At 29.2% G+C, this 20,973-nt stretch overlaps 2 protein-coding genes across 3 annotated transcripts in view; both read right to left on the bottom strand.

Annotated features, from left to right (window-relative positions):
- The window catches only part of LOC113377551 (MAP kinase-interacting serine/threonine-protein kinase 1), a 407,140-nt gene that overhangs the window by 218,229 nt on the left and 167,938 nt on the right, over window positions 1-20,973 (bottom strand). The window lies entirely within an intron of this gene.
- Window positions 9,890-14,825, bottom strand: LOC113377550 (myotubularin-related protein 8-like). Of its 2 annotated transcripts, none has more exons than XM_026617908.1 (14): window positions 14,604-14,825; window positions 14,429-14,545; window positions 14,202-14,364; window positions 13,030-13,187; window positions 12,817-12,956; window positions 12,598-12,718; window positions 12,393-12,525; window positions 11,501-11,691; window positions 11,131-11,381; window positions 10,933-11,061; window positions 10,712-10,838; window positions 10,455-10,622; window positions 10,247-10,390; window positions 9,890-10,110 (listed from the first exon to the last, which is right to left on the bottom strand). In XM_026617908.1, exons 1-14 carry the CDS (start codon window positions 14,625-14,627, stop codon window positions 9,961-9,963), a joined length of 2,016 nt encoding a protein of 671 aa, XP_026473693.1. In that variant the 5' UTR covers window positions 14,628-14,825; the 3' UTR covers window positions 9,890-9,960. The 2 variants fall into 2 exon arrangements, with proteins under 2 accessions (XP_026473693.1, XP_026473692.1); XM_026617907.1 differs by having other exon boundaries at window positions 11,501-11,733.

A 20,973-nucleotide genomic window follows, 5' to 3' on the forward strand; every position in this document is an offset into this window, starting at 1 on the left:
AACGTTAATGGAATAAAAGAGTAACAACGAGTCGACAATATCAGTCTTATAATAGTGAGCGTCAAACTGTTTGTGATTACACAGAATTCATCGTATATGCAAATGCGCTTTAAATCTGTGTGTTACTTGAGACTTACGTGTGGTTTTCCTAAAACTATAAGATACTTAAGTTTATATTACATAACATAACAAGTCTTATAAATTCTGTCTTATAGCTTAAAATCAATCGGCCTGTTTCTTTTCAAGTTTTTGCCTGCTCAATAATTCTTCAATCACACTTCTGTTATGAGCAGAAGTGGCTCGCACCCAAGGTGGTAAATTACCACTCGTACTGGCCATGCCAGGCAATCCGGCTTTTATTCATTTTGGCTTTTCTGGTATTTCTGGTTTAAATTTCACAGGGTTTTGGTGGACTAGGCACCTCTAGGGGTGTTGGCACCTGACTAGGTGCCTGTGGTGGTTTGGGTATGCGATCTATCGATGCCTTAGATTTTGGAAAAGTATGGAAAGGAATAATCGGCTTTGTGAGAACTGGTTGTTATCTTCCTCCTCTGAGCCACGTGGCTTTTGCAGCGCGAAGGTTTTGGAGTATATTGGAATTCGTGGCGGAAGAGCTGGCAATGACGAATCTATTGATGATACGCTTGCCTTAGGGGAAATCTTAGGCGAAAGTGAAATATTTTTGGGAGAAATTTCTGGTTTACCAATCGGCAAAGAAACAATAGATTTTGTATCTTCGTCCGATCCTCTACGATTCGGTGATGAGGTGTGTGGAAATTTCGAATCAATACTGATATCATGATCGGATAGTGATTTTCCTTGGAAGTCACAATTTTAATGGTGGTGTATTGAAATTGGTAATAGTGTTAACGCATTTTAGATATCTTCTGATTCATATTTTGCTTCTTCTTCTTCTTCTACTTCATGAGTAACATCATCTTTATCAAATGTAAATAATTTATGCTCCATTTTAGGGATAGAAGGCGGTGTTGGCAATTTTCTCGTATAAGCATTTTGTTTGTCGTGGACGCTATTAATGTGCATTATCCATTTCTCCATCTCCTTATTGCTGATCGCATAAAACTGATGGCTTCTTTACCATCGTGTGTAATTTCGAAACAGCAATCTTTCTTTTTTGCATCTTTAGTAGTAGGATTCAGACATTCTTGCGCCTTGTATCCAACCAAGTTTATGTTGAAAGTTGGTTCTTCATCGTATTCGTTGTTGTACAAGAGCAGCCAATTGTCAATGATTACTGCTGACATTGTACATAATGATTTCAAAACGTTCCGAATAGTTCGATTTTTTCTATTTTTCTTGCATTCTGGTCCAGCTTTAATATTTTCTGTTGAGCTTTTTGATATGACCAATCTAAAAAAATATAGTCATATATTTATTATGAACAACTCAATAAATGACTTATTAAACTATGCTTACTTTTGAAAGGAGAATCTTCCAAATCCTTCTCCGGTAATGATTTATTAAATACATTCTTTATGGGCTCAGGAGTGGTAATTTCAAAATCATTGTTTTGTGACTATCGTCATCTGATGATCCTTCGGGAGCCTCATAGAAGGATTCTTCAATAACTGTAATATAATAAAATATAATGAACAAATAATTCCTTTATCATTATAGTGTTTGAAAATGAAACATAATGATTTTGAAAAATATACATACGATCTGTGTCATTAATTTCTTGCGAGCTACCATTCATAGGCAGATATTCATCAAGAGTCGTTTGTGGTGACTCTATATTTAGCAATTTTTTAATATGGTTAAATAATCTCTGTCTTTCCGCTTCCAAGGCGCCGTCTAATTTTGAGCCTTGCAGTTGCTCAAGGTATCTATACACATCTGTAATAACGATTATAAATAATAGTAGTTAAATTTTTTAACGGGGCTAATATTATATATTTTATGGTAAAGTACAAATCTAAACATTTGAAAAAATAGTTCAAATGAAAAACTAGATTTTACCAAACTAGTATAAAATTTTAATTGAACAAGGGGATGTGGCATTTTGGCCTTAAGGCAAGTTGCCTGAACTTCTCGATAAGTGATAATAATCGTCTTAATCAATATATTCATATATTGAGTAATTCATAAGAATACAGAGTTACTGTGGTGTTCATAATGTGGGTACTATAGCAGATTATCACCCATTATTGAAAAGCAATCATGTGCCTAATACATACAGGGAGTATTTTCTAAAAACGCGGCCGATTAATTAAAGTTTTAATCGATTGTTATAATCAAACTCTTGTATACCTGTAAATATTTTAGTGTGTCCATTAAAGACCAAAAAAATCTTTGCCATACAAGGTTTTATTAAAATTGCCAAAAAAATGTTTATCAATACGAAGAAATGTCCCAAACGATTTTGCCAAAACTAATTCTTTGATTCCCAAATAATATTTTTAAAACGGTCTTTAAATTTCAAAATTTTAGAAATAGAAGAATTTTGTTCTTTGTACCCACAGAGTCATTAAGCCTGTCTTGGATGAATCACGAATATGCTCATACATTTATATGTATATGTCAAACGAAATCATTCGCCAATTTTAACTTAATTAGTATTTTTAGTTAATTCCAAAATCTTGGTAATATTAAATGAATCACGTTTTATCATTTTTGAACTCTACACATATCCGGCCGCCCAAGATAAATGCAAAAAAATAGTGTTTGAATATTAAATACATATGTAATGTAACTGTGATTTTTCGTAATAAAAAATCATTCTCAGAATAAAAAAATATATTCTGCAAATATCTTGATATTGACTTATAGATATTCATACGGATACGAAATTAACTGAGTCTCGAAACGTATGGAGAACTAATTTTTTTTGGACACAACTTACTTTTTCTTAATAACTAGATGGATGTCAGTTAAAAAAAAACCTTTGTTTATAATTATATATTTTTAATTGTGCCAACGGCATATAGAATGCATATAGCACTTAAGGAAATAAAAAGAAAATGATGCAAAAGAAAGATTTTATACTTATTTAATTTACAAAATCTTTTATCAAAAACTTCGAAAGCACATCAAAAAACTATTATACGCCTAACAAATATAAAATTTTATTTCAACAGTTAGCATAATATTGATATTGGTATTTCATAATATTGATATTCATATCTTGCATCTTTTGGTACAGTATTTGACTACATTATTTACAACAGAGATAAATATATCTCTGTAAAGTAAATTTGCAAATTATTTATTAAATAATCGTAGGAAGTCCTAAAATTGATTTGAATTGATTGAATTTTAAAAAAGCTTTAACGTTTTCAAAATCTTTGAAAATAATCGAGTTTTGAGATTTTGAGATTTTGAAAAATATTGACTTATTTTAAAAATTAGATTTTTTATACTTTAAAACTTTGAAATTTTTAACTTCCTGTAATCGAAAAAAAAAAATATATATATCTTTGCGACACAAAGGTTTCTGAATATTTTGTCATACTACAAAAAATGGATGTATGTGTGTGTGTGTTCGGATACAAAATTTCGTCAACGGTTTCGGTTAAAACACGTATTAACCGATTTGAATAATTCAAAAAACATTCGATTTGTATTGATTGGAGGCGGGCTGATTAGTTTTTAGCGAAGGCAGGTCTAGCCGGTTTGAAGATATGAGACAAAAAGTTCAATTAAACAATTATAAAAACATTCGATTTGTATTGATGGGGAGAATTTCGTCAACGATTTCAGTTAAAACACGTATTAACCGATTTGAATAATTAAAAGACATTCGATTTGTATTGATGGGGAGACGTGCTGATTAGATTTTCGCGAAGGTCCAGCCGGTTTGAAGATACAAGACAAAAAATTACAAAAATGTTAATTTTTGTTTCAATTTTTGATATAACGGATAGTCCGATTTGAATGATTCAAAAAACATTTTATTTTATTGACGAAATGAACAACTGGGATTTTTTGGTATCAAACAAAGACTCAAAACGTATAGAAGCCTTGATAAAAATTTCAGCATAAGATAATATTTTGTATCTTCAGTTTATAATAAATATATAAGATTATAATATTCATAACGTCACCTAGTTTACAGTTCGCTCACATATTCTATCTTAAAAATATTTTTTTCATAAATATAACAATTTTAACACAGCGTAGTGTTTTCATTTTGCACATATTTCATACTTCAAACAGCAAAATTTGAACAAAAAGCAATAATATCCGGTGTAACTTTAAACAAAAACATGTCAGGCATTTTCTAATCCAATTATTAATTAAATATTTTGCATGTACTAAAATCAGTTGAAAAATCATAATACTATTATCTATGCAATAACAATTGATTGTCACACGGATTTTGTTATTAATATTTTAGTATTCCAAGTAAACTTATTTGCGTGTTCTCATAGTGAACAAACAATACAGGATTCGTATTGTAAAAATCAATTTTGATAAAATAATAATATAGTTTATTTGGAAATAACCAATGGATGTTATGGTTTGATTGAAGGAAAATTAATGAGGTTTTTATCTAATAAAAATAATAAACTTCCTTACTTAAAATCTAATCTTTTGTTATATCTTCAAACACCTACATAATCAGGTGTGTTGAATATTTCATGGTTTGATTGAAGGAATATTAATGAGGTTTTTATCTAACAAAAACAATAAACTTCATTATTTCAAATCTAATCTTTCACTATATTTTTAAACACCCAGATAATCTAGTTCACTGAATCATAGTTATACTAGTGGTGCACGGCATTGTGCTTAAGGCAAATTGCTGAAACTTTCCGTACCATAATATGGAATTTAAAAAAAAAAAAAATCTTGCAAATTTCGCATTTTTTGAAAAATTTTAATTTTGGAATTTGAGCGCGCTGCGTAGCTTTTTTAGAGGCAAAATCTAGAAACGCGTAAGCGCTGCGTTGCAATCTTACAGTTAAATATTATAAATATTGGTGCGAAACCCATAGAAATAAAAACAAAATTTGTACTTATTATTAATATATCTGATAATTTGATATGCATATGTCTATTGATCATTTTTGACCACTAAATGGCATGTTTATTAACTTTTTTTATTGCATACATCAGTTTTTTTCTAACAATAAGGTATTGTAAAATGTTCAAAACTTCAGAAACGTTAAGATATGCAAACTGTTCAATTTTCGATTTTTTGCGATCACTATAATTTACACTTCGGGAAGTTAACAAGGTTCAAAATTAATAACTCTTTGGAAATTATAAGAAAATGAAAATTACACATAATATTTAAATAAAACTATCTACTAACTAACTAACTTTCTCTACAGTATTAATACCTTAATATTAACGTTTCATTTTTCATTCAATATGCAAAAAGTTTTGAAATTGAAAAATTATAATCATAATTTTTATTTTGATACTAAGTAGTTGTAAGTAATAAATAGGCCACAAAATATGTTAAGTAAAGAACAAGTATAGAAATTGAGAATTTTCCAAGACTAAAACTTCTTTTTCCATTATCCGTTAGCTAGTTTTAAAACAGTTTTCTGAGAAATCTTATTTGTAGTATAATTTTATTCAAATCGAGATCGATGAACTGACGTTGGACTTAATATTTCAATATTCAAGATAAATTAAAATACAAACAGAAATTTTTATCGTTATCAAAATAAATATATGATATAATTGCTCGATTGCTGAACTTGATAAACGTTTATGCTTGAAATTATTTGCTTAGTTGAAATGCAATTGGAGATACGAGCTCTTGTGAAAAAATATGTGGGCGTTGAGTATATTTAAATATAATTAAAATAAAATCACTTGATTATAAAATTTAAAATAATTAATAATATGCATAATCTACACTTGTTATAAAAAAATATTCGAGTTTCAAAAAAAAATTTTTTAATATTTTTCTAAGTGCTTATATTTTCATTCATTAAAACCTTTAGTCATATATACTGCATTTATTAGAGACATAATCACACATCACAAGTTACATTGTCCGGTGTAAGGAATCACAGCATTTTTTTTACAAATACTAATTTTTGATTTTGTAATTTATTTAACCATTTAAATATTTTTTAGCATTTAATTTAATTAATATCTGTAATGAAAGCTGTCATATGTACAAACCATGCAATGCATCCTTAATCTTATCCATATTATTGTAATCTATTATTTTTGTTCACTTAAACAATTTTCACTAAAAATTTTGTCTTAGTAAACTTATTTTTTTCATAAATTTTTGAATTAAAACTTTAATTTTTTTTTTGAAAAAAAAAAATTATTAACACTCAATTAATAATTCGCGACGAGGTTCGCTTTTCCATCCAGCCTTATCGTTGGACTGACTTAACGCGACTATTCTGAGACGACTCCCGCGTTGCAATTGGAAAAGCGCTTTTGATAGAGTCGACGATGGTGGGTGAGAGTAGGACATATCATTAAACTACCGATAATTAAACAAACTCGGTATTATATCGATAATTAAGCACACTCGATGTTATATCGATAGTTACAACTATTTTTTGCATTTTTTGCAATTTTTGCAAAAAAAACTGAATCTCTATCTTTGGTTTTTAACGAGTTCAGTGTGATTGACGTGTATACTCGTCATAGAAAAGTGGCAAAATTTTGCGGACTTACTCGTCACGTGTTCAATAAATTAGTTACCGTTGGCTAATCAAATTGTAATTTAGGAAAACACTAGTGGGATGCATGGCATTGTGCGTTAAGGCAAATTGCTGGAACTTCCCGTACAGTAATTAAAAATCTTGGTACGGAACCCAAAAAAATTTACACAAAATGTGTACACATAATAAAATCTCTATAAAATATCTGATAATTTGATGTGCATATGTCTATAATGATCATTTTTGACCGCCAAAAGGCATTTTTTTAATTTATTTTTATTAAGGCTCCATAACCGCTAGATCTGCCTTCCCAAAAATTTAATCAATTATTCATCTTGTCAATACAAGTAAAATGTTTTTTAAATTATTAAAATCGGACCCTCCGTTTTCTTGTTGAGTTACCGTTTTTGACTCTTTTTATCCCTTTGCAATGGCTAGACCTGCCTTTGCCAAAAACTAATCAGTACGTCTCCTTATCAATACGAATCGAATGTTTTTAATTTAATCAGTTATTCATCTTGTCAATACAAGTAAAATGTTTTTTAAATTATTAAAATCGGACCCTCCGTTTTCTTGTTGAGCTACCGTTTTTGACTCTATTTATCCCTTTGCAATGGCTAGACCTGCCTTTGCCAAAAACTAATCAGTACGTCTCCTTATCAATACGAATCGAATGTTTTTTGAATTATACAAATCGGTTGATCCGTGTTTCCGAAATCGTCGACGAAAATTTGTATCCGCACACACATACGCACATACACACATACACACACACATATATGCACACACACATATACACACACATATATGCACACACACATATTCACACACATACACACACACATACATTCATTTTTTCTAAGGTATGCCAAAATGTTCAGAAACCTCTGAAACGTAAAGACATATAAAAATTTTCATTTTCGATTTTTTGCGATTGCTATAACTTGCCCTACGGGAAGTTAAAAAGTCATAACTATTCACGTTTTATAGTTCAAAATGAACTCTATTTACTGCAATTTATTTTTACTTAATTAACCATGATTAGCGAGTATACTCGTCATAGAGAAGTGGCAAAATTTTGTGACTTACTCGTCACGTGTCCAAAAAATTAGTTACCGTTGACTATTCAAATTGTAATTTAGAAAAAAACACAACATTCTCCAATGTCGACCAAGTCATAACTATTCATGTTTTAGGGTTCAAAATGATTTTTATTTACTACAATTTGTTTTTACTCAATTAACCATGATTGGCGAGTATGTTCGTCATAGAGAAGTGGCAAAATTTTGTGACTTACTCGTCACGTGTCCGAAGAATTAGTTACCGTTGACTATTCAAATTGTAATTTAAAAAAAAACACAACATTCTCCAATATCGACCAAGTCATAACTATATTCACATTTTAGGGTTCAAAATGAACTCTATTTGCTACAATTTGTTTTTACTCAATTAACCATTATTGGCGAGTATATTCGTCATAGAGAAGTGGTAAAATTTTGTGACTTACTCGTCACGTGTCCAAAGAATTAGTTACCGTTGACTATTCATTGTATTTTAGGAAAAAAACACAACATTCTCCAATATCAATCAAGTCATAACTATTATGTTTTAGGGTTCAAAACGAACTCAATTTACTACAATTAACCGTGATTGGCAAGTTTACTCGTCATAGAGAAGTGCCAAATTTTTTGTATTGACGAGTATACTCGACATGTGTCCAATAAATCAGTTACCGTTGGCTATTCAAATTTTAATTTAGAAAAAATAAACAAAACATATTCTCAAATAATACTAAAATCATGAGTAGTACTGCCATAGGGCTGGTTCGTGAGCAGATTAAACTCCAATTCGATTCAGGGAAGAATGATGTGAGAGATTTTTCATTGCGATTTACACCGCAAATGGGCTATTTTCAATTGGAAATTTATTTTTGATTTATATTCTCAAGTGAAGATATTGCTGCTGCACGATATCAGGTTGTCCAGAGCGCGAGCTCAAAGTCGCTACCTTATCCATACAAAGTCAACGCTTTAAACCACTGCGCCATGGAAGACCCTATTCCTTGATGTTTTGAAATATCATTATATATTTATTTACAATTTATTTACCTTTTGTTATGTTTTAGAGCTCAAATGAACTCTATAATTATATAATAATTTGTTTTCAATCAATTAACCTTGATTGACGAGTATACTCGACATGGAGAAATTGAACTTTTGCATTTATATGTATAATGTTTAATTGAATTTATTGCGATGGTCTTAAAAGAGCTTTTCGAATCAACAAATTTAAAAAAAACTCGGTTGCTAATATTCGTTTTTAATTATTTTCCTTATTTTCAAATTTAGAATTAGGTATTGTTAGCTGATAATTATTAATTCTTCTGATTCTGATTGAAATTTCTCAAATTTAAAACTTTGCTAAAATCGAAATTGTTTGTGAAAAAGGAGACTAGTGAAAATTTTAGCCATATAACACTCAAAGAGCTTTTCGAATAAAATATTCTGCATTTTGCATTAACATATTTCTTTTCCATCTTGCTCAAAATTTTTGCTTCACTATCGTTATTGCCTTACTTGCAAAATATTGTAAAACAGCGAAATGTTGTGTCATGTTCATCATTTAATTGTAATAATTATAGAGAAAGTTTAAAAATTATCTTTATTTGCACTAAACACAAATGAAAAAATGATAATCTGAAAAAATGTGCATGATACTAAAGAGGAATTAATATATTTTAAATCAGAACAATATTCAACATTTAATAAATAATATATTCAATGTAATAATAATTTATAAAAATCTGTTTTTAAATAATACTGCACACTACCATTAAAATTATATGTACATAGCCATATTAAAATTATAATTCTTTTTGAACTTTTGGTAAACTCAAAGAATTGCACTATTCAATGTTTTGTGAAATAATCTATGAGCATTGAACTTACATCTAGATTCCCTGATTGTTTAACAATCACCTAATATATAAAAATAATTAGGTATGGAGTACGCATTTTATAAAAAAGCAGGCTCATATTTTTAGAACAAACTTTTTTATACATTCATTTTCAAGTATATTTTGTTTCAATATGCATATTTTGCAGAAAAACAGGTACTCGAAAAAGTTCAAAGCTGTTGTGGTATACCACAATGTATTCCAAGCCTCAAGCGTTAACATCACTACTTTTGTATTTTATATATAACATAATTTAATAAATATATTATAAAACAAAGTTTAATAAAATGTACAATTATAATCCTAAATCATTTTTAGAAATGTTTGTGACAAATTAGGTAAGTTATTGCTTGCCTATTAATTATTGCATTGTATATTATTGTTTCAATATTTTAGTATTTATGGTGTATCTATAGATGTTGATCTCTGCAATTCCTTGTAACAACTTCGACAAACAGAAACTGGCTTGTTACTATCATGGCCTGGTAAAGGACTTTTGAGCGCCATACAGCGTGTGCAGAAAACATCACCACATTTATAACAATGATACTGAAACACAAAAATAATATTATAAGTTGAAGTTGTTAAAATATAAACCAAGTTTAAGAACACAAAGATATTCTAGAAAAAATTTAATTAAAATCGATTTGAGATTAATTTTAAATTAAGATTTGCTTCAACGTACCTTTACGCTATTATGATCAAATGGTGTTGAGCAAATGCACTGATTAATATTGCGTAATGTTTTCCAATCAAGAGCGACAGAATCAATGGCTGTAGATAACTGATCATCTTGAGAACTGGTGGCTTGAGATGAATTTTCAGTTTCCTAAATAATTGAATAAAATTTCATGATTCGTCTTTTCAAATTTTCTATTGCTTGAAGTACTTACATTTGAATTATTTGTATGTGAGGTGTCTGACTCCTCATCTATGAGTTGACTCATAGACTTTGCTTCATATTGGGATTTATTTTCCACTTTACTTTCTTCAGTTTTAGTGTTCAAACCAACTCTATTAATCAAATCTGTTGTGAGCAGCGTCTTGAAATAGGATATGCTCTGTAATAGAAATAGTAAGATACATACAAATCTTTTAAAACTGCTTTAGCATTATGTTTTAATATATACTTTTAATGCACATATTGTACCTTTTTCAAATAAGCTGCATGATCTTTCAATGATGCAGTGTGATCAGTTTGCGATAACAAATGATCACCTAAGGGTTCTCTAGGGTGAACACCATTTTCAAATCGATTATACATTCCTGACCAAAACCTATTAAAATAAACAATTAATATTGTGTGCTAATGCATTAATTGGTTGATGCATATATGAAAAATGAGTTTATAAGTATTTGATTAATACTTACATAATATTCTGTGGTATAAAATCAACATCAAGTAAATCTATGACATTCTCTGCTTTGTACAGTGGATTTAAATATTCATTCCTGTGTTTCTGCATATAACCCCAAAGCGAAAATGTTCTTTCTGATAATCTATAAATAAAACATGATATCAATTTTCAATAAAATTTTGGTTTCCAATACAAATGATTTTACTCTTACTTCAGATTGAGCCTATCTTTCTCACAATTTCCAACAAAAGTTCCAAATTGGCAAGACATGACATGGTCATGTAAAATAAATAAAAAGCGCTCTGTAAATTCAAAGGCATGAGGAGCTGAATTACAGAGTTGCCAAGTGGCATCTAATAATTGCGTAAAAACAGGTGCAACTTCCTTCGGTTCACCTTTCAAGAAACCACATCTATCAGTAAACTTATGACCAAAAGCTAACCAATCTTTTTCAATCAGAGTCTGAAAAGATTTATCATGTTATAAATTTGCTACTTTGGAAATGGATTTTTGCTACAACTTATTTATTACTAATTTTATATATAAAGGTAAATATTTAACAGTTCTCTCTCTAATTTCACCTGATATCCCTCAATTGTCCTGTAGTATGGATCTAATAATATACTAGCTATAGAGCACACTTGAGCTGTTCTATCCCAGCCATCCGAACAATGTACCAAGACCGTTTGCCCAGATGAAACTGCTTGAGCGATAAAACGAGATGTGTCCAATATACTTTTTATATGCTTAAGCCATCCAGAACTCTCCAACCCTGATAAGAATGAAGACATGGTAGGGAGCTTTTGTTCACACACTAAAATCATTTCACTCTTATTATAATAAATTATAATATTTTTGTTAAAATAAAATACTCTTTACAAAATAAAATATTTGCTACAAAAGAAAATTTGTACTCATACAAAGTTACAATTTTCATATTGAAATAACATTTCATTAAAATACACATACATATAAACATTTATTGTGATTCGAATTCATTTAAGGGGCTGTTTTGATCTAGAGTTCTAAAAAATCGATTGTTTTTTTGTGCATGTTTTCAAAATTTACCTAATCAAGGATGTGTGTATGAGAGGGTTTTCCAAAATTTAAATTGTTTTTGGAGATATAGTTGTTTGAGCATGATAATGCTCTTGTAAACTTTAAATGCATTTTTCTCTAAACTGCCATTTTTGTACACAATATTTCTAGAATTAAAAATTTGCGACTATTTTTAATTTAATTTTTTTTTGTATTCTCAAAATATTAAACAATAATTTTAGAAAACAAATAGTACAACCATTGTCTCCGTTTTTTAGGGCCTTTCAAAAAACGCATATAATTCATGCCTCTAGACCAGAACACCCTCTTAATGTGGATAAAACCAAACATGCAGTCGGTGTCACTAACCTTTCGCATGGGTATTATAATACTTACTATTACATATCTTTCTATACCGCTTATGCTACAACTTACTTTCCATTAATTTCAATAAACTGGCTCTCATTGTGTGAATATTTTCAATACCAAAGAACTTGAATTTAATATTTTCATAAAATACTTCATTTTCATATCCTTTACCAGCAGCTCTATTTGCCATTGCATTTATCTAAATATAAAAACATACTTTTAGAGTCAATTATTTAATAGGTATTTGCTTTTTAATCATTTTTAATAATACCCGAGGCCTAGTATCCACAACATACATATATGTAGATGAAGGATTAGTTTCTAGTATACAGTTTAATAATTGTTCATCCTCAGGACATCGTGCACTGAAACCTGATAAAGGTTGACTGCATCTGAAAAATACAATTATTTGAAATTTATTATGAATAAGTGCACAATTAGTTTGTTATGAGCAAATTTACAAATAAATTACTATATAAATGATTATAACCTGCATATTGAAGCCTTGTTCTTGTGTAAATATGTGAGAACCGGTAATCTTCCTTTGGATCGAAATTTTGCACTTCCTTGTAACATATTTATTGTGCTGTTAGCAGGCACATACAAACAATTAGGATAAGTATCACATAGCTAGAAATATATTAGAAGAAGAAATATAAATAAACTTTTTTTTATTATAAGAAGAGTGTACCTATTTACTTACCTCATAATTTTCATTTAAATCTGTGTAAATCCATTCATCATTTGGAACATTCATTCTTTTAAATTCATCCTCTAAATTAAAATAATTCCAACCTTCGCTCTTATGCATATCATTTTTATTTATGGTGTACTGGAAGCAATACAGATCATCGATAGAAACTGAAAACTGTCCCCATAGTACGAATCATTGAAATAATTACAATATGCAAACTTTTATCACTCATTGGAACTATTATTCAGTAATGCCCTGCTTAATAATGCTGGTACATTTAGCATTCTTTTTTCTCCAAAATCATGGTAGAAATAATAGAATTAGACAAAAAGATTTAGATGACGTCCATTTGGAAGATGTTGAAGAAATATAAGTTTATAAAACAGCAACTAGTCTTTCTAATGATGATCTAAAGAAATTAACTAAGTAAGAAGAGAACAAAAATATTGAAAGTAGTGTTTTCGAAGAGAGAATAGAACATTCAATGATGTTTGTAAATAGGTTTTTGATTATTGTGACCGAAATTATGGACTAATTTGTTGAAAATGATCCAGCTTTTGTCAGGAGTTCAAAAGCAGGGTGTTACAGATGCTTTATTCACTTATCAATAACTTCTAAGAACAAAGAAAAATATTACAAACTACAGTAAATTTTTGACAAAAGAGCAAAAAATTTAAAACACTGAATGGAGACCAGATGATTCTACTTAATTTGAATTTGATTGGATAGCATTAGTATGTTCGTTTATATCATTTCTACTTTTGTGTGTTATAAATATCAGGTTTTATTTATATTAAAAATAAAACCAGTGGTCAAGATTTGACCAGGATCTTTTGTATTTAACCTGAGACTCTTCTGAGTAGGACGTGTGCATAAAAATATCTATACTTTAATATAAGATTGAGAGTCTAGCAACAGGAATGAGAGAAGAAGATTGTAGATCAAAGATTCTGCTAAATAGTTAATTAATCAAAGTGATCTGTACTTGCCAGTTTAATACCTGGCTAACTTTATATTTATCTTCCCCTAACCGTTATTAAAATTTTAAAATATGTACCTCGATTAGTACTGTTTCACTTTACAGGACCTGCCTTAAGCAGAGTATTACTGTAATTATTATTTTCTCATTGTGCAATCAAATTTGAAATGCTATTAATGAGTACTAAGTTCATTTTACAAACCAGGTTGGGCTAATTGCAACAAAGTATTATAAACGTCATGGCTATCGTTTTCTTTTCTTATAAGAAATATTACTGATTGGAATGTTTTGCATCGAATTTGAAGTGGGCATCCTGTAGTACTCAACGGTAATCGTTCTACTGCTGCAATATGTGTGTGTAATATCTAAAACACAAAAATTAAAATAATTACCTAGATAGTAGAATAGATTTATTGCAAATAAAAATACCCATGTTTCATTTTTCGCATCAGGATCCACAAATATTAAATGAGTTGCTGTAATGTACAGTGTTCCTTTTGAAGGCTTCCGGCTGTTGTACCTGTCCAGCATCCGAACATTTTCGACCTTAACAAATTAAACAAATTGTAATTATTGTTGTTTTAATTCATATTTCATTTATTACCTTTGGGGTCCTGATAATTTCCATTCTATGAATTTAAATGTACGACTTTGTATGCCATGTAACAATTTTCCCAAATAATTTTTATCAATCCTGTAACACGTTATTAATGAATGAAGATTGGATATTATGCATTTTGAATTATTCCAATGTTTTGGGAAGGTGTTAAATTCATCGTAACTTGAATGAAAACATAAATGTCATTTTAAGTAAATATGATACATGTTTGGTTAGTTGCCAAAAGGGCAGGGTTGTGTAACCCATAACCTATGTAAAAATCGAACTTAAATGAAATATTGTTTTTCGTACCAGAAAATCCAAACTATCTGTAAGTGGAATTCTGTCTTGAGGCAATTATGGCATCGTGCCTTAAGGCAAATTGCTGGAACTTCCCGTACCGTAACGAAATGTTCGAGGAATACTGAATGTTTTCAAATAGATTATTATAAATATTGTAACATTGTCTAATATTTATAAGAATTATATAAACTGAATTGCAGAGTTGAAATTATTTGTAAAGTATATTAGAACTATAGTCAGAATTATTTTCGATATACAAAAAACTAAAAAAAAAAAAAAAAAAAAATTGGAACAAGACAAGCAGAAAGTTCTTTGAATCAATTGAATCTGACGCTTAGTTCTCTCAAAAACTGCCATTTTCTACATATTTAACTCCGTATCTTCAAAATGGCTGGGCCTGCCTTTGCCAAAAACTAATAAACACTTCTCAAAATCATTACTAATTGAATTTTTTTAGATCATTCAAATCGGATACTCCGTTCTCTCAAAAATTCGATTTCTACTTTTTGCACTCTTTGCTCGTTATCTCCGTACCTGCTGGACCTGCCTCTACCAAAAACTAATCAGCTCTTTTCCTTATCAATAGGAATCGAATGTTTTTTAAACCATTCAAATCGGTTCATCCGTACGCCCGAAAACGTGGGCGAAAATTTGTATCCATACATACATACACACACACATACACACACACACACACGTCCATTTTTTCTGAAGTATGCCAAAATGTTCAGAAACCTTCAAAACGTCGAAAAATGTAAAAATTTTCAATTCCGATTTTCGGCCCATTACAATAACTTACCCTACGGGAAGTTTTATTACTGATTTTATATTTTCTCGAAGTTTCAAGCATTATAAATATATCTTATTCTATTATATGGACCTCCAAGGGTCTAAGGAAACTTAAATGAAATATTGTTTTTCGCACCAGAAAATTTGATTTACTGATTTTATATTTTCTGGAAGTTTCAAGCATTATAAATATATCATATTCTATTATAAGGGCCCCCAAGGGTCCATGACAACATTCAAGGGATCAACTCCAGGAAAATATTGTTTTTCGCACTAGAAAATTCGATTTATTGATTTTATATTTTCTCGAAGTTTCAAGCTTTATAAATATATCATATTCTATTATATGGACCTCCAAGGGTCCATGACAACATTCAAGGGATCAACTCCAGGAAAATATTGTTTTTCGCACTAGAAAATTCGATTTATTGATTTTATATTTTCTCGAAGTTTCAAGCATTATGAATATATCATATTTTATTACATATGGACTCCCAAGGGTTCATGACAATATTCAAGGGATCTACTTCAGGAAAATGTTGTTTTTCGCACCAGAAAATTGGATTTAACGATTTTATATTTTATCGAAGTTTCAAGCATTATAAATATATCATATTCTATTATATGGACCCCCAAGGGGAAACAACTTTCAGGGGATCTTCTTCGGGAAAATATTGTTTTTCGCACAAATATTGTTTTTTACAATAACTTACCCTACGGGAAGTTAAAAACATCATTAACATGTTTGAAATTCTGTATTAAAAGTAACACTAAATATCTTTCATATGGAACATATCAGTATACACCCAGGCCTCGCTATACGGCCGCTCTTTATACGGCCTTTCGCTATAACGGCCCTCTTTAATTAAGGTACGTTTTCGATATACGGCCTAAAATGTTTCGCTATAACGGCTTTTTTTCTCTATGTCGATATATTGCGCAATCTCGGTTTTGAAGATTTAAACGAATCTGATGTGCTGGATCTACTTGCAACTGATAGGGAACCCCTTTCATATGAGGAACTCATTCAGTTGCAAGCAGAGCCGGCAATTGATGAAGATACAGAACCTGTTGTATCCAAACAGCTAACATCAAAAATCATGTCGAGCGCTTTTTCATATTTTGAACAAGGTATAAACATCTTCCTTGAAAACGATCCTGACATCGAACGTAGCGCTTATGTGTATCGAGGAATTAACTCAGCCATTAACTGTTATAAATCACTAAAGGAAAAAATAGACAAGAAGGCAAAACAAACAACTTTAGACAAATTTTTGAAACCACCACCGCAAAATGATGGTGACAGTGATCTGTAGGTTTTAGTTGTTTCATTTTTATTTGAAAATTATGTAATGTTTTTGAAGTTTTTTATTTTATGTAAAATTTATGTTCTTGTTAGATATGTTTATAATTTAAACAAAATAAAATAATAAAATGCATTTTGGATGAAACCATATTATATATTTATTAAATGTGGAACCGATCCCATTGAATTTGTATGAATACGTATTAGAATAATTGATTCGTTATACGGCTTTTCGCTTTACGGCCAAGATTTGCGGAACGTATCTAGGCCGTAAAGCGAGGCCCCAGTGTAATATTTTAGAAACTTAGAAATAGGATTAGGTTCGAAATAGAGACCTTTTTTGTATGAGACGGGCAGTGATCTAGAAAATGATACTAGCAATCCCAACTTACATACTTTTGTAATTTTCATTCTCATTTTTTGCAGAATTTTACATCTGCTATTTTTCTGTATTTAGGAAAACTGCAAATTAATTTCAATATCCACATTATTATTCCCTATTGGCTTGTACCAAAAAGAAGTAACACATGAAAAATTATATTAATATATTTCGAAATACTTATGTATTTTCTCAATTTTTTTCACATATGCATTCACATATAGAAAATAAAATAATGAAAGTTTTCATTTTCCAATCGTTTATATTTGTGTATCACTTTCAAATTTAGTCAATTTATTCTAGGACAATGACATGAAACAATTATAAACCTTTCACAAAAAACTTATGAATTATAATATAATGACAAGATGGGTGAATTATTTTTATATAAGATAAAATAAAAATCATACATATTTACAATTTATATATAATAGACTTAGAATAATGCAACCTTTGTCATTTAATAAAAATATATGTATTCTTATATATTAAAACTTGCATATAAAATTGTGTTTATCTACTAAATTTTGAAGCTCGATTCTAAACATTCCAAACATTAAAAAAAAGTTCAGCTTTAATAATATTTTTATAATTAAACATCTAAGCATTCATGGAATACCATGCACCGCTTATTCGATAATTAAATGTTCATAGCTTGGAAATATGGTATACACCTTTAAGATTCTAAATAAAATTTGGCTTTTTATAAAATAAGTTTCTTCTAGTCATCCAATTTCTTTTCTAAAATAAATACGTCTTATAAACTATGATAAAAAGTGATGAAAGTTTTATGTTTATTTGAGCTTCATTATGTTTCAATTCAAACGTCAGTTAAAAACTGATAAAAACCAAGTGAAGTTAAAACATTGACTTTTTTTTTTGGAATGTTTATCTAAGATTTATATGTAAAATATATCACACATAAATCAATTTTAAAAATACAGTTGATATATTTCAATTATCAAAAATAGTGTAATACATATTAAGGTAAAATATTACGTTTACCTACTTGTACCATATAAGATTTTTTTTTTTGGTTAAATAACATGTATATGAATTTATATGCATTTACATTGTGTGTATTATTTTGTACTATCTTATTAAATGAGTTAATAATATAAGCTACAAAGCTTTTGTTACTATGACATTATTTAATAAAATAGTGCAAAATAGATTGTAGTGAGTTCATATTTATTATATATATATATATATATATATATATATATATATATATATATATATATTTGTAGTGCTTCTAATGTAAAAAACGAGAAATTTGTGAAACTATTTTATATTTTATGAATAACTTTCCAGTAAAAGTAATATGTGGCCAAGTCTTCAGATAAAAAGCAAGATGGGTATAATATTTAGTATATACTAATTTACAACAAAACTTAGTTTATTTTATTAATTTAAATTTAATAAAACTAAATGATCTTAATGTACAGTACATCCTGTAGTTAAATTTTCTTAATCATTTTAATGAAATAAAATAGTTTCACACTTGTCATGTTTTTCCTTCTATTTTTAGCCTAAAATCTCTTTCTCTTATACATGTATTGGCTTACGTATATAATTTGTATGTGTTTATGCATAATTCAAACATACTGTATGAGTCTTTCAAGATATGTGTCTATTAAAAATATTTGTTTTTTTCTGGTTGGATTATTATATCACATATATGACAAATAGCTAATAATTAAGAATTACCTTACTTTGACAGTGAGTGTAAAAAACAATTATAAAATAAGAACATAACAAAAATGAATTTTGTATATCAATATCTATATAATAGTCAGTTGCAAATAAATAATATAAAACTCTAGTAAAAAAGTGATTAAAATTTCCTATGTAAAATATAACTTAATTAGTTAAAATATAGCTAAAATGTCAGATATTATGTCTGATATAATATTTACAAAATAATTACAATTTATAAATAAAAAATATATATATGTACAACTAATTAATCACATTCACACAATTATAAATAATTAACGTAGATAATATTTTGTGATGAGAAGTTTGCTCATTTATTTATTATCAATACAGAGATAATAAATAGAATTTTATAATCAACTATATATGACCATAACATTATGAGCAAACTTCTCATTATAATTCATATTATTGTATACCATCAAAGAAACAAATAACATTTACATTAAAATTATGTCAGCGAATCTAATATCTACATTATAAATAAATACTTCACTCAATAGGATTCATACAAATGAAAACAAAACATCAAACGAATAAGAAAACAAAACACAATACTTAATGGATGATCACAGCTATTATTTAGATTTTGGGGAATATATATTTCCATGTTGTTGAGAAGGCTTCTTTGCACTGGGCTGACTTTTATTTTGAGCCTGCAAACTTCTCACAAATTGTATCATGGCTGCAGTGCCAAACGTACTCTCCAGCTGATTAATTTTTAATTGCTGGTACAAAAATGCTTGTTGTGCAAAAGGAGCCATGTGCGAAGCAGCCAAGTTTATGTTATTAAGGGTTTTAGGACTACTATACAATTTTGGAATTTGTTTGTATGGATGGCCAGCTAGGGAATTGGTTGAACTAGGCCTAGAATATTCACAAGGCGGACTAGAGCCTGGAGAATTAGAAACTAGATTTGCAGGTGGTGTTTTGAACAAAGCTGATAATTGTAAAGTCATTTGAGCTTCCAAACTCTCAGCTGTGGTCAATGGTAATTGTGGTAATTTAGAATGGTTTTGTTCATGTTCAGAGAGTTTGCCTTGGATAGTGCTTGGTGATGATAGATCTAGAGCAATATCAGATTTTACTTTATTAGATATATTTGATTTAGGACTTTTCTGAAGGTTTGGACAAGGTGGTTTTGATGATGTTCCTGCATTAACCGGAAATTGTTCAGTTTTACTTCTGTTGGATTTAGGTGCATGCATCAATCTCATTGCATCAATCTGCTGTAGGGATTGAAGGAAAGTTTGTTGAAATGTTTGTGGAGGACTTGACTTAGATATTTTTGTATCAATTGGCTTTAAACTTGGTATAGGTCCTGGACTTTTCAGACTGATTTCTTGATTTGTTTTAGTAGTTTTTTCATCACACTTAGCATTTTGTTCGGGCAACTTTAAGATTTCTATATAGTTATTAACAGGACTATTTCTTTTATTTTCAGATAATTTTATTTGTTCAGACTTAACTTCAGTGAGTGTCATTTCACTAACATTCATGTTATTAGTTAAGGCTTGTACTGGATCTTTACTTTCGGTGAGAGATATTGATAAGGATGAAGGTAGTTTAAAATATCCCGAATCAATTAAGTTACGAAGTGCACAAGCCCTTTGATCAGTCTCTGGAGGTTTGTGCATTGCTACATCATTCACACCTTCTTTCATTGCTGTTGGTGTTGAATAATTTGATGGACTAGGCACTGGAGCTATTTTGATAGGTTTTTTGTTACCATTAGGTTTAATAGAACTTTGCATTTGTTTTAATTTTGGCATAAGCTCACAACTTTTATTTAAATTGTTCAAATTATTTTTAATCTGTTTAATAGCAAATTCAGGTGTGAGAGGTGATAAATCCATTTTTAGTTCATCACCCAAATCTGG

Source organism: Ctenocephalides felis, unplaced genomic scaffold, assembly GCF_003426905.1.
Source record: "Ctenocephalides felis isolate EL2017-DRISC unplaced genomic scaffold, ASM342690v1 CF-g0.4_SCAFFOLD_01886, whole genome shotgun sequence".
Classification (NCBI taxonomy): Eukaryota; Metazoa; Arthropoda; class Insecta; order Siphonaptera; family Pulicidae; genus Ctenocephalides; species Ctenocephalides felis.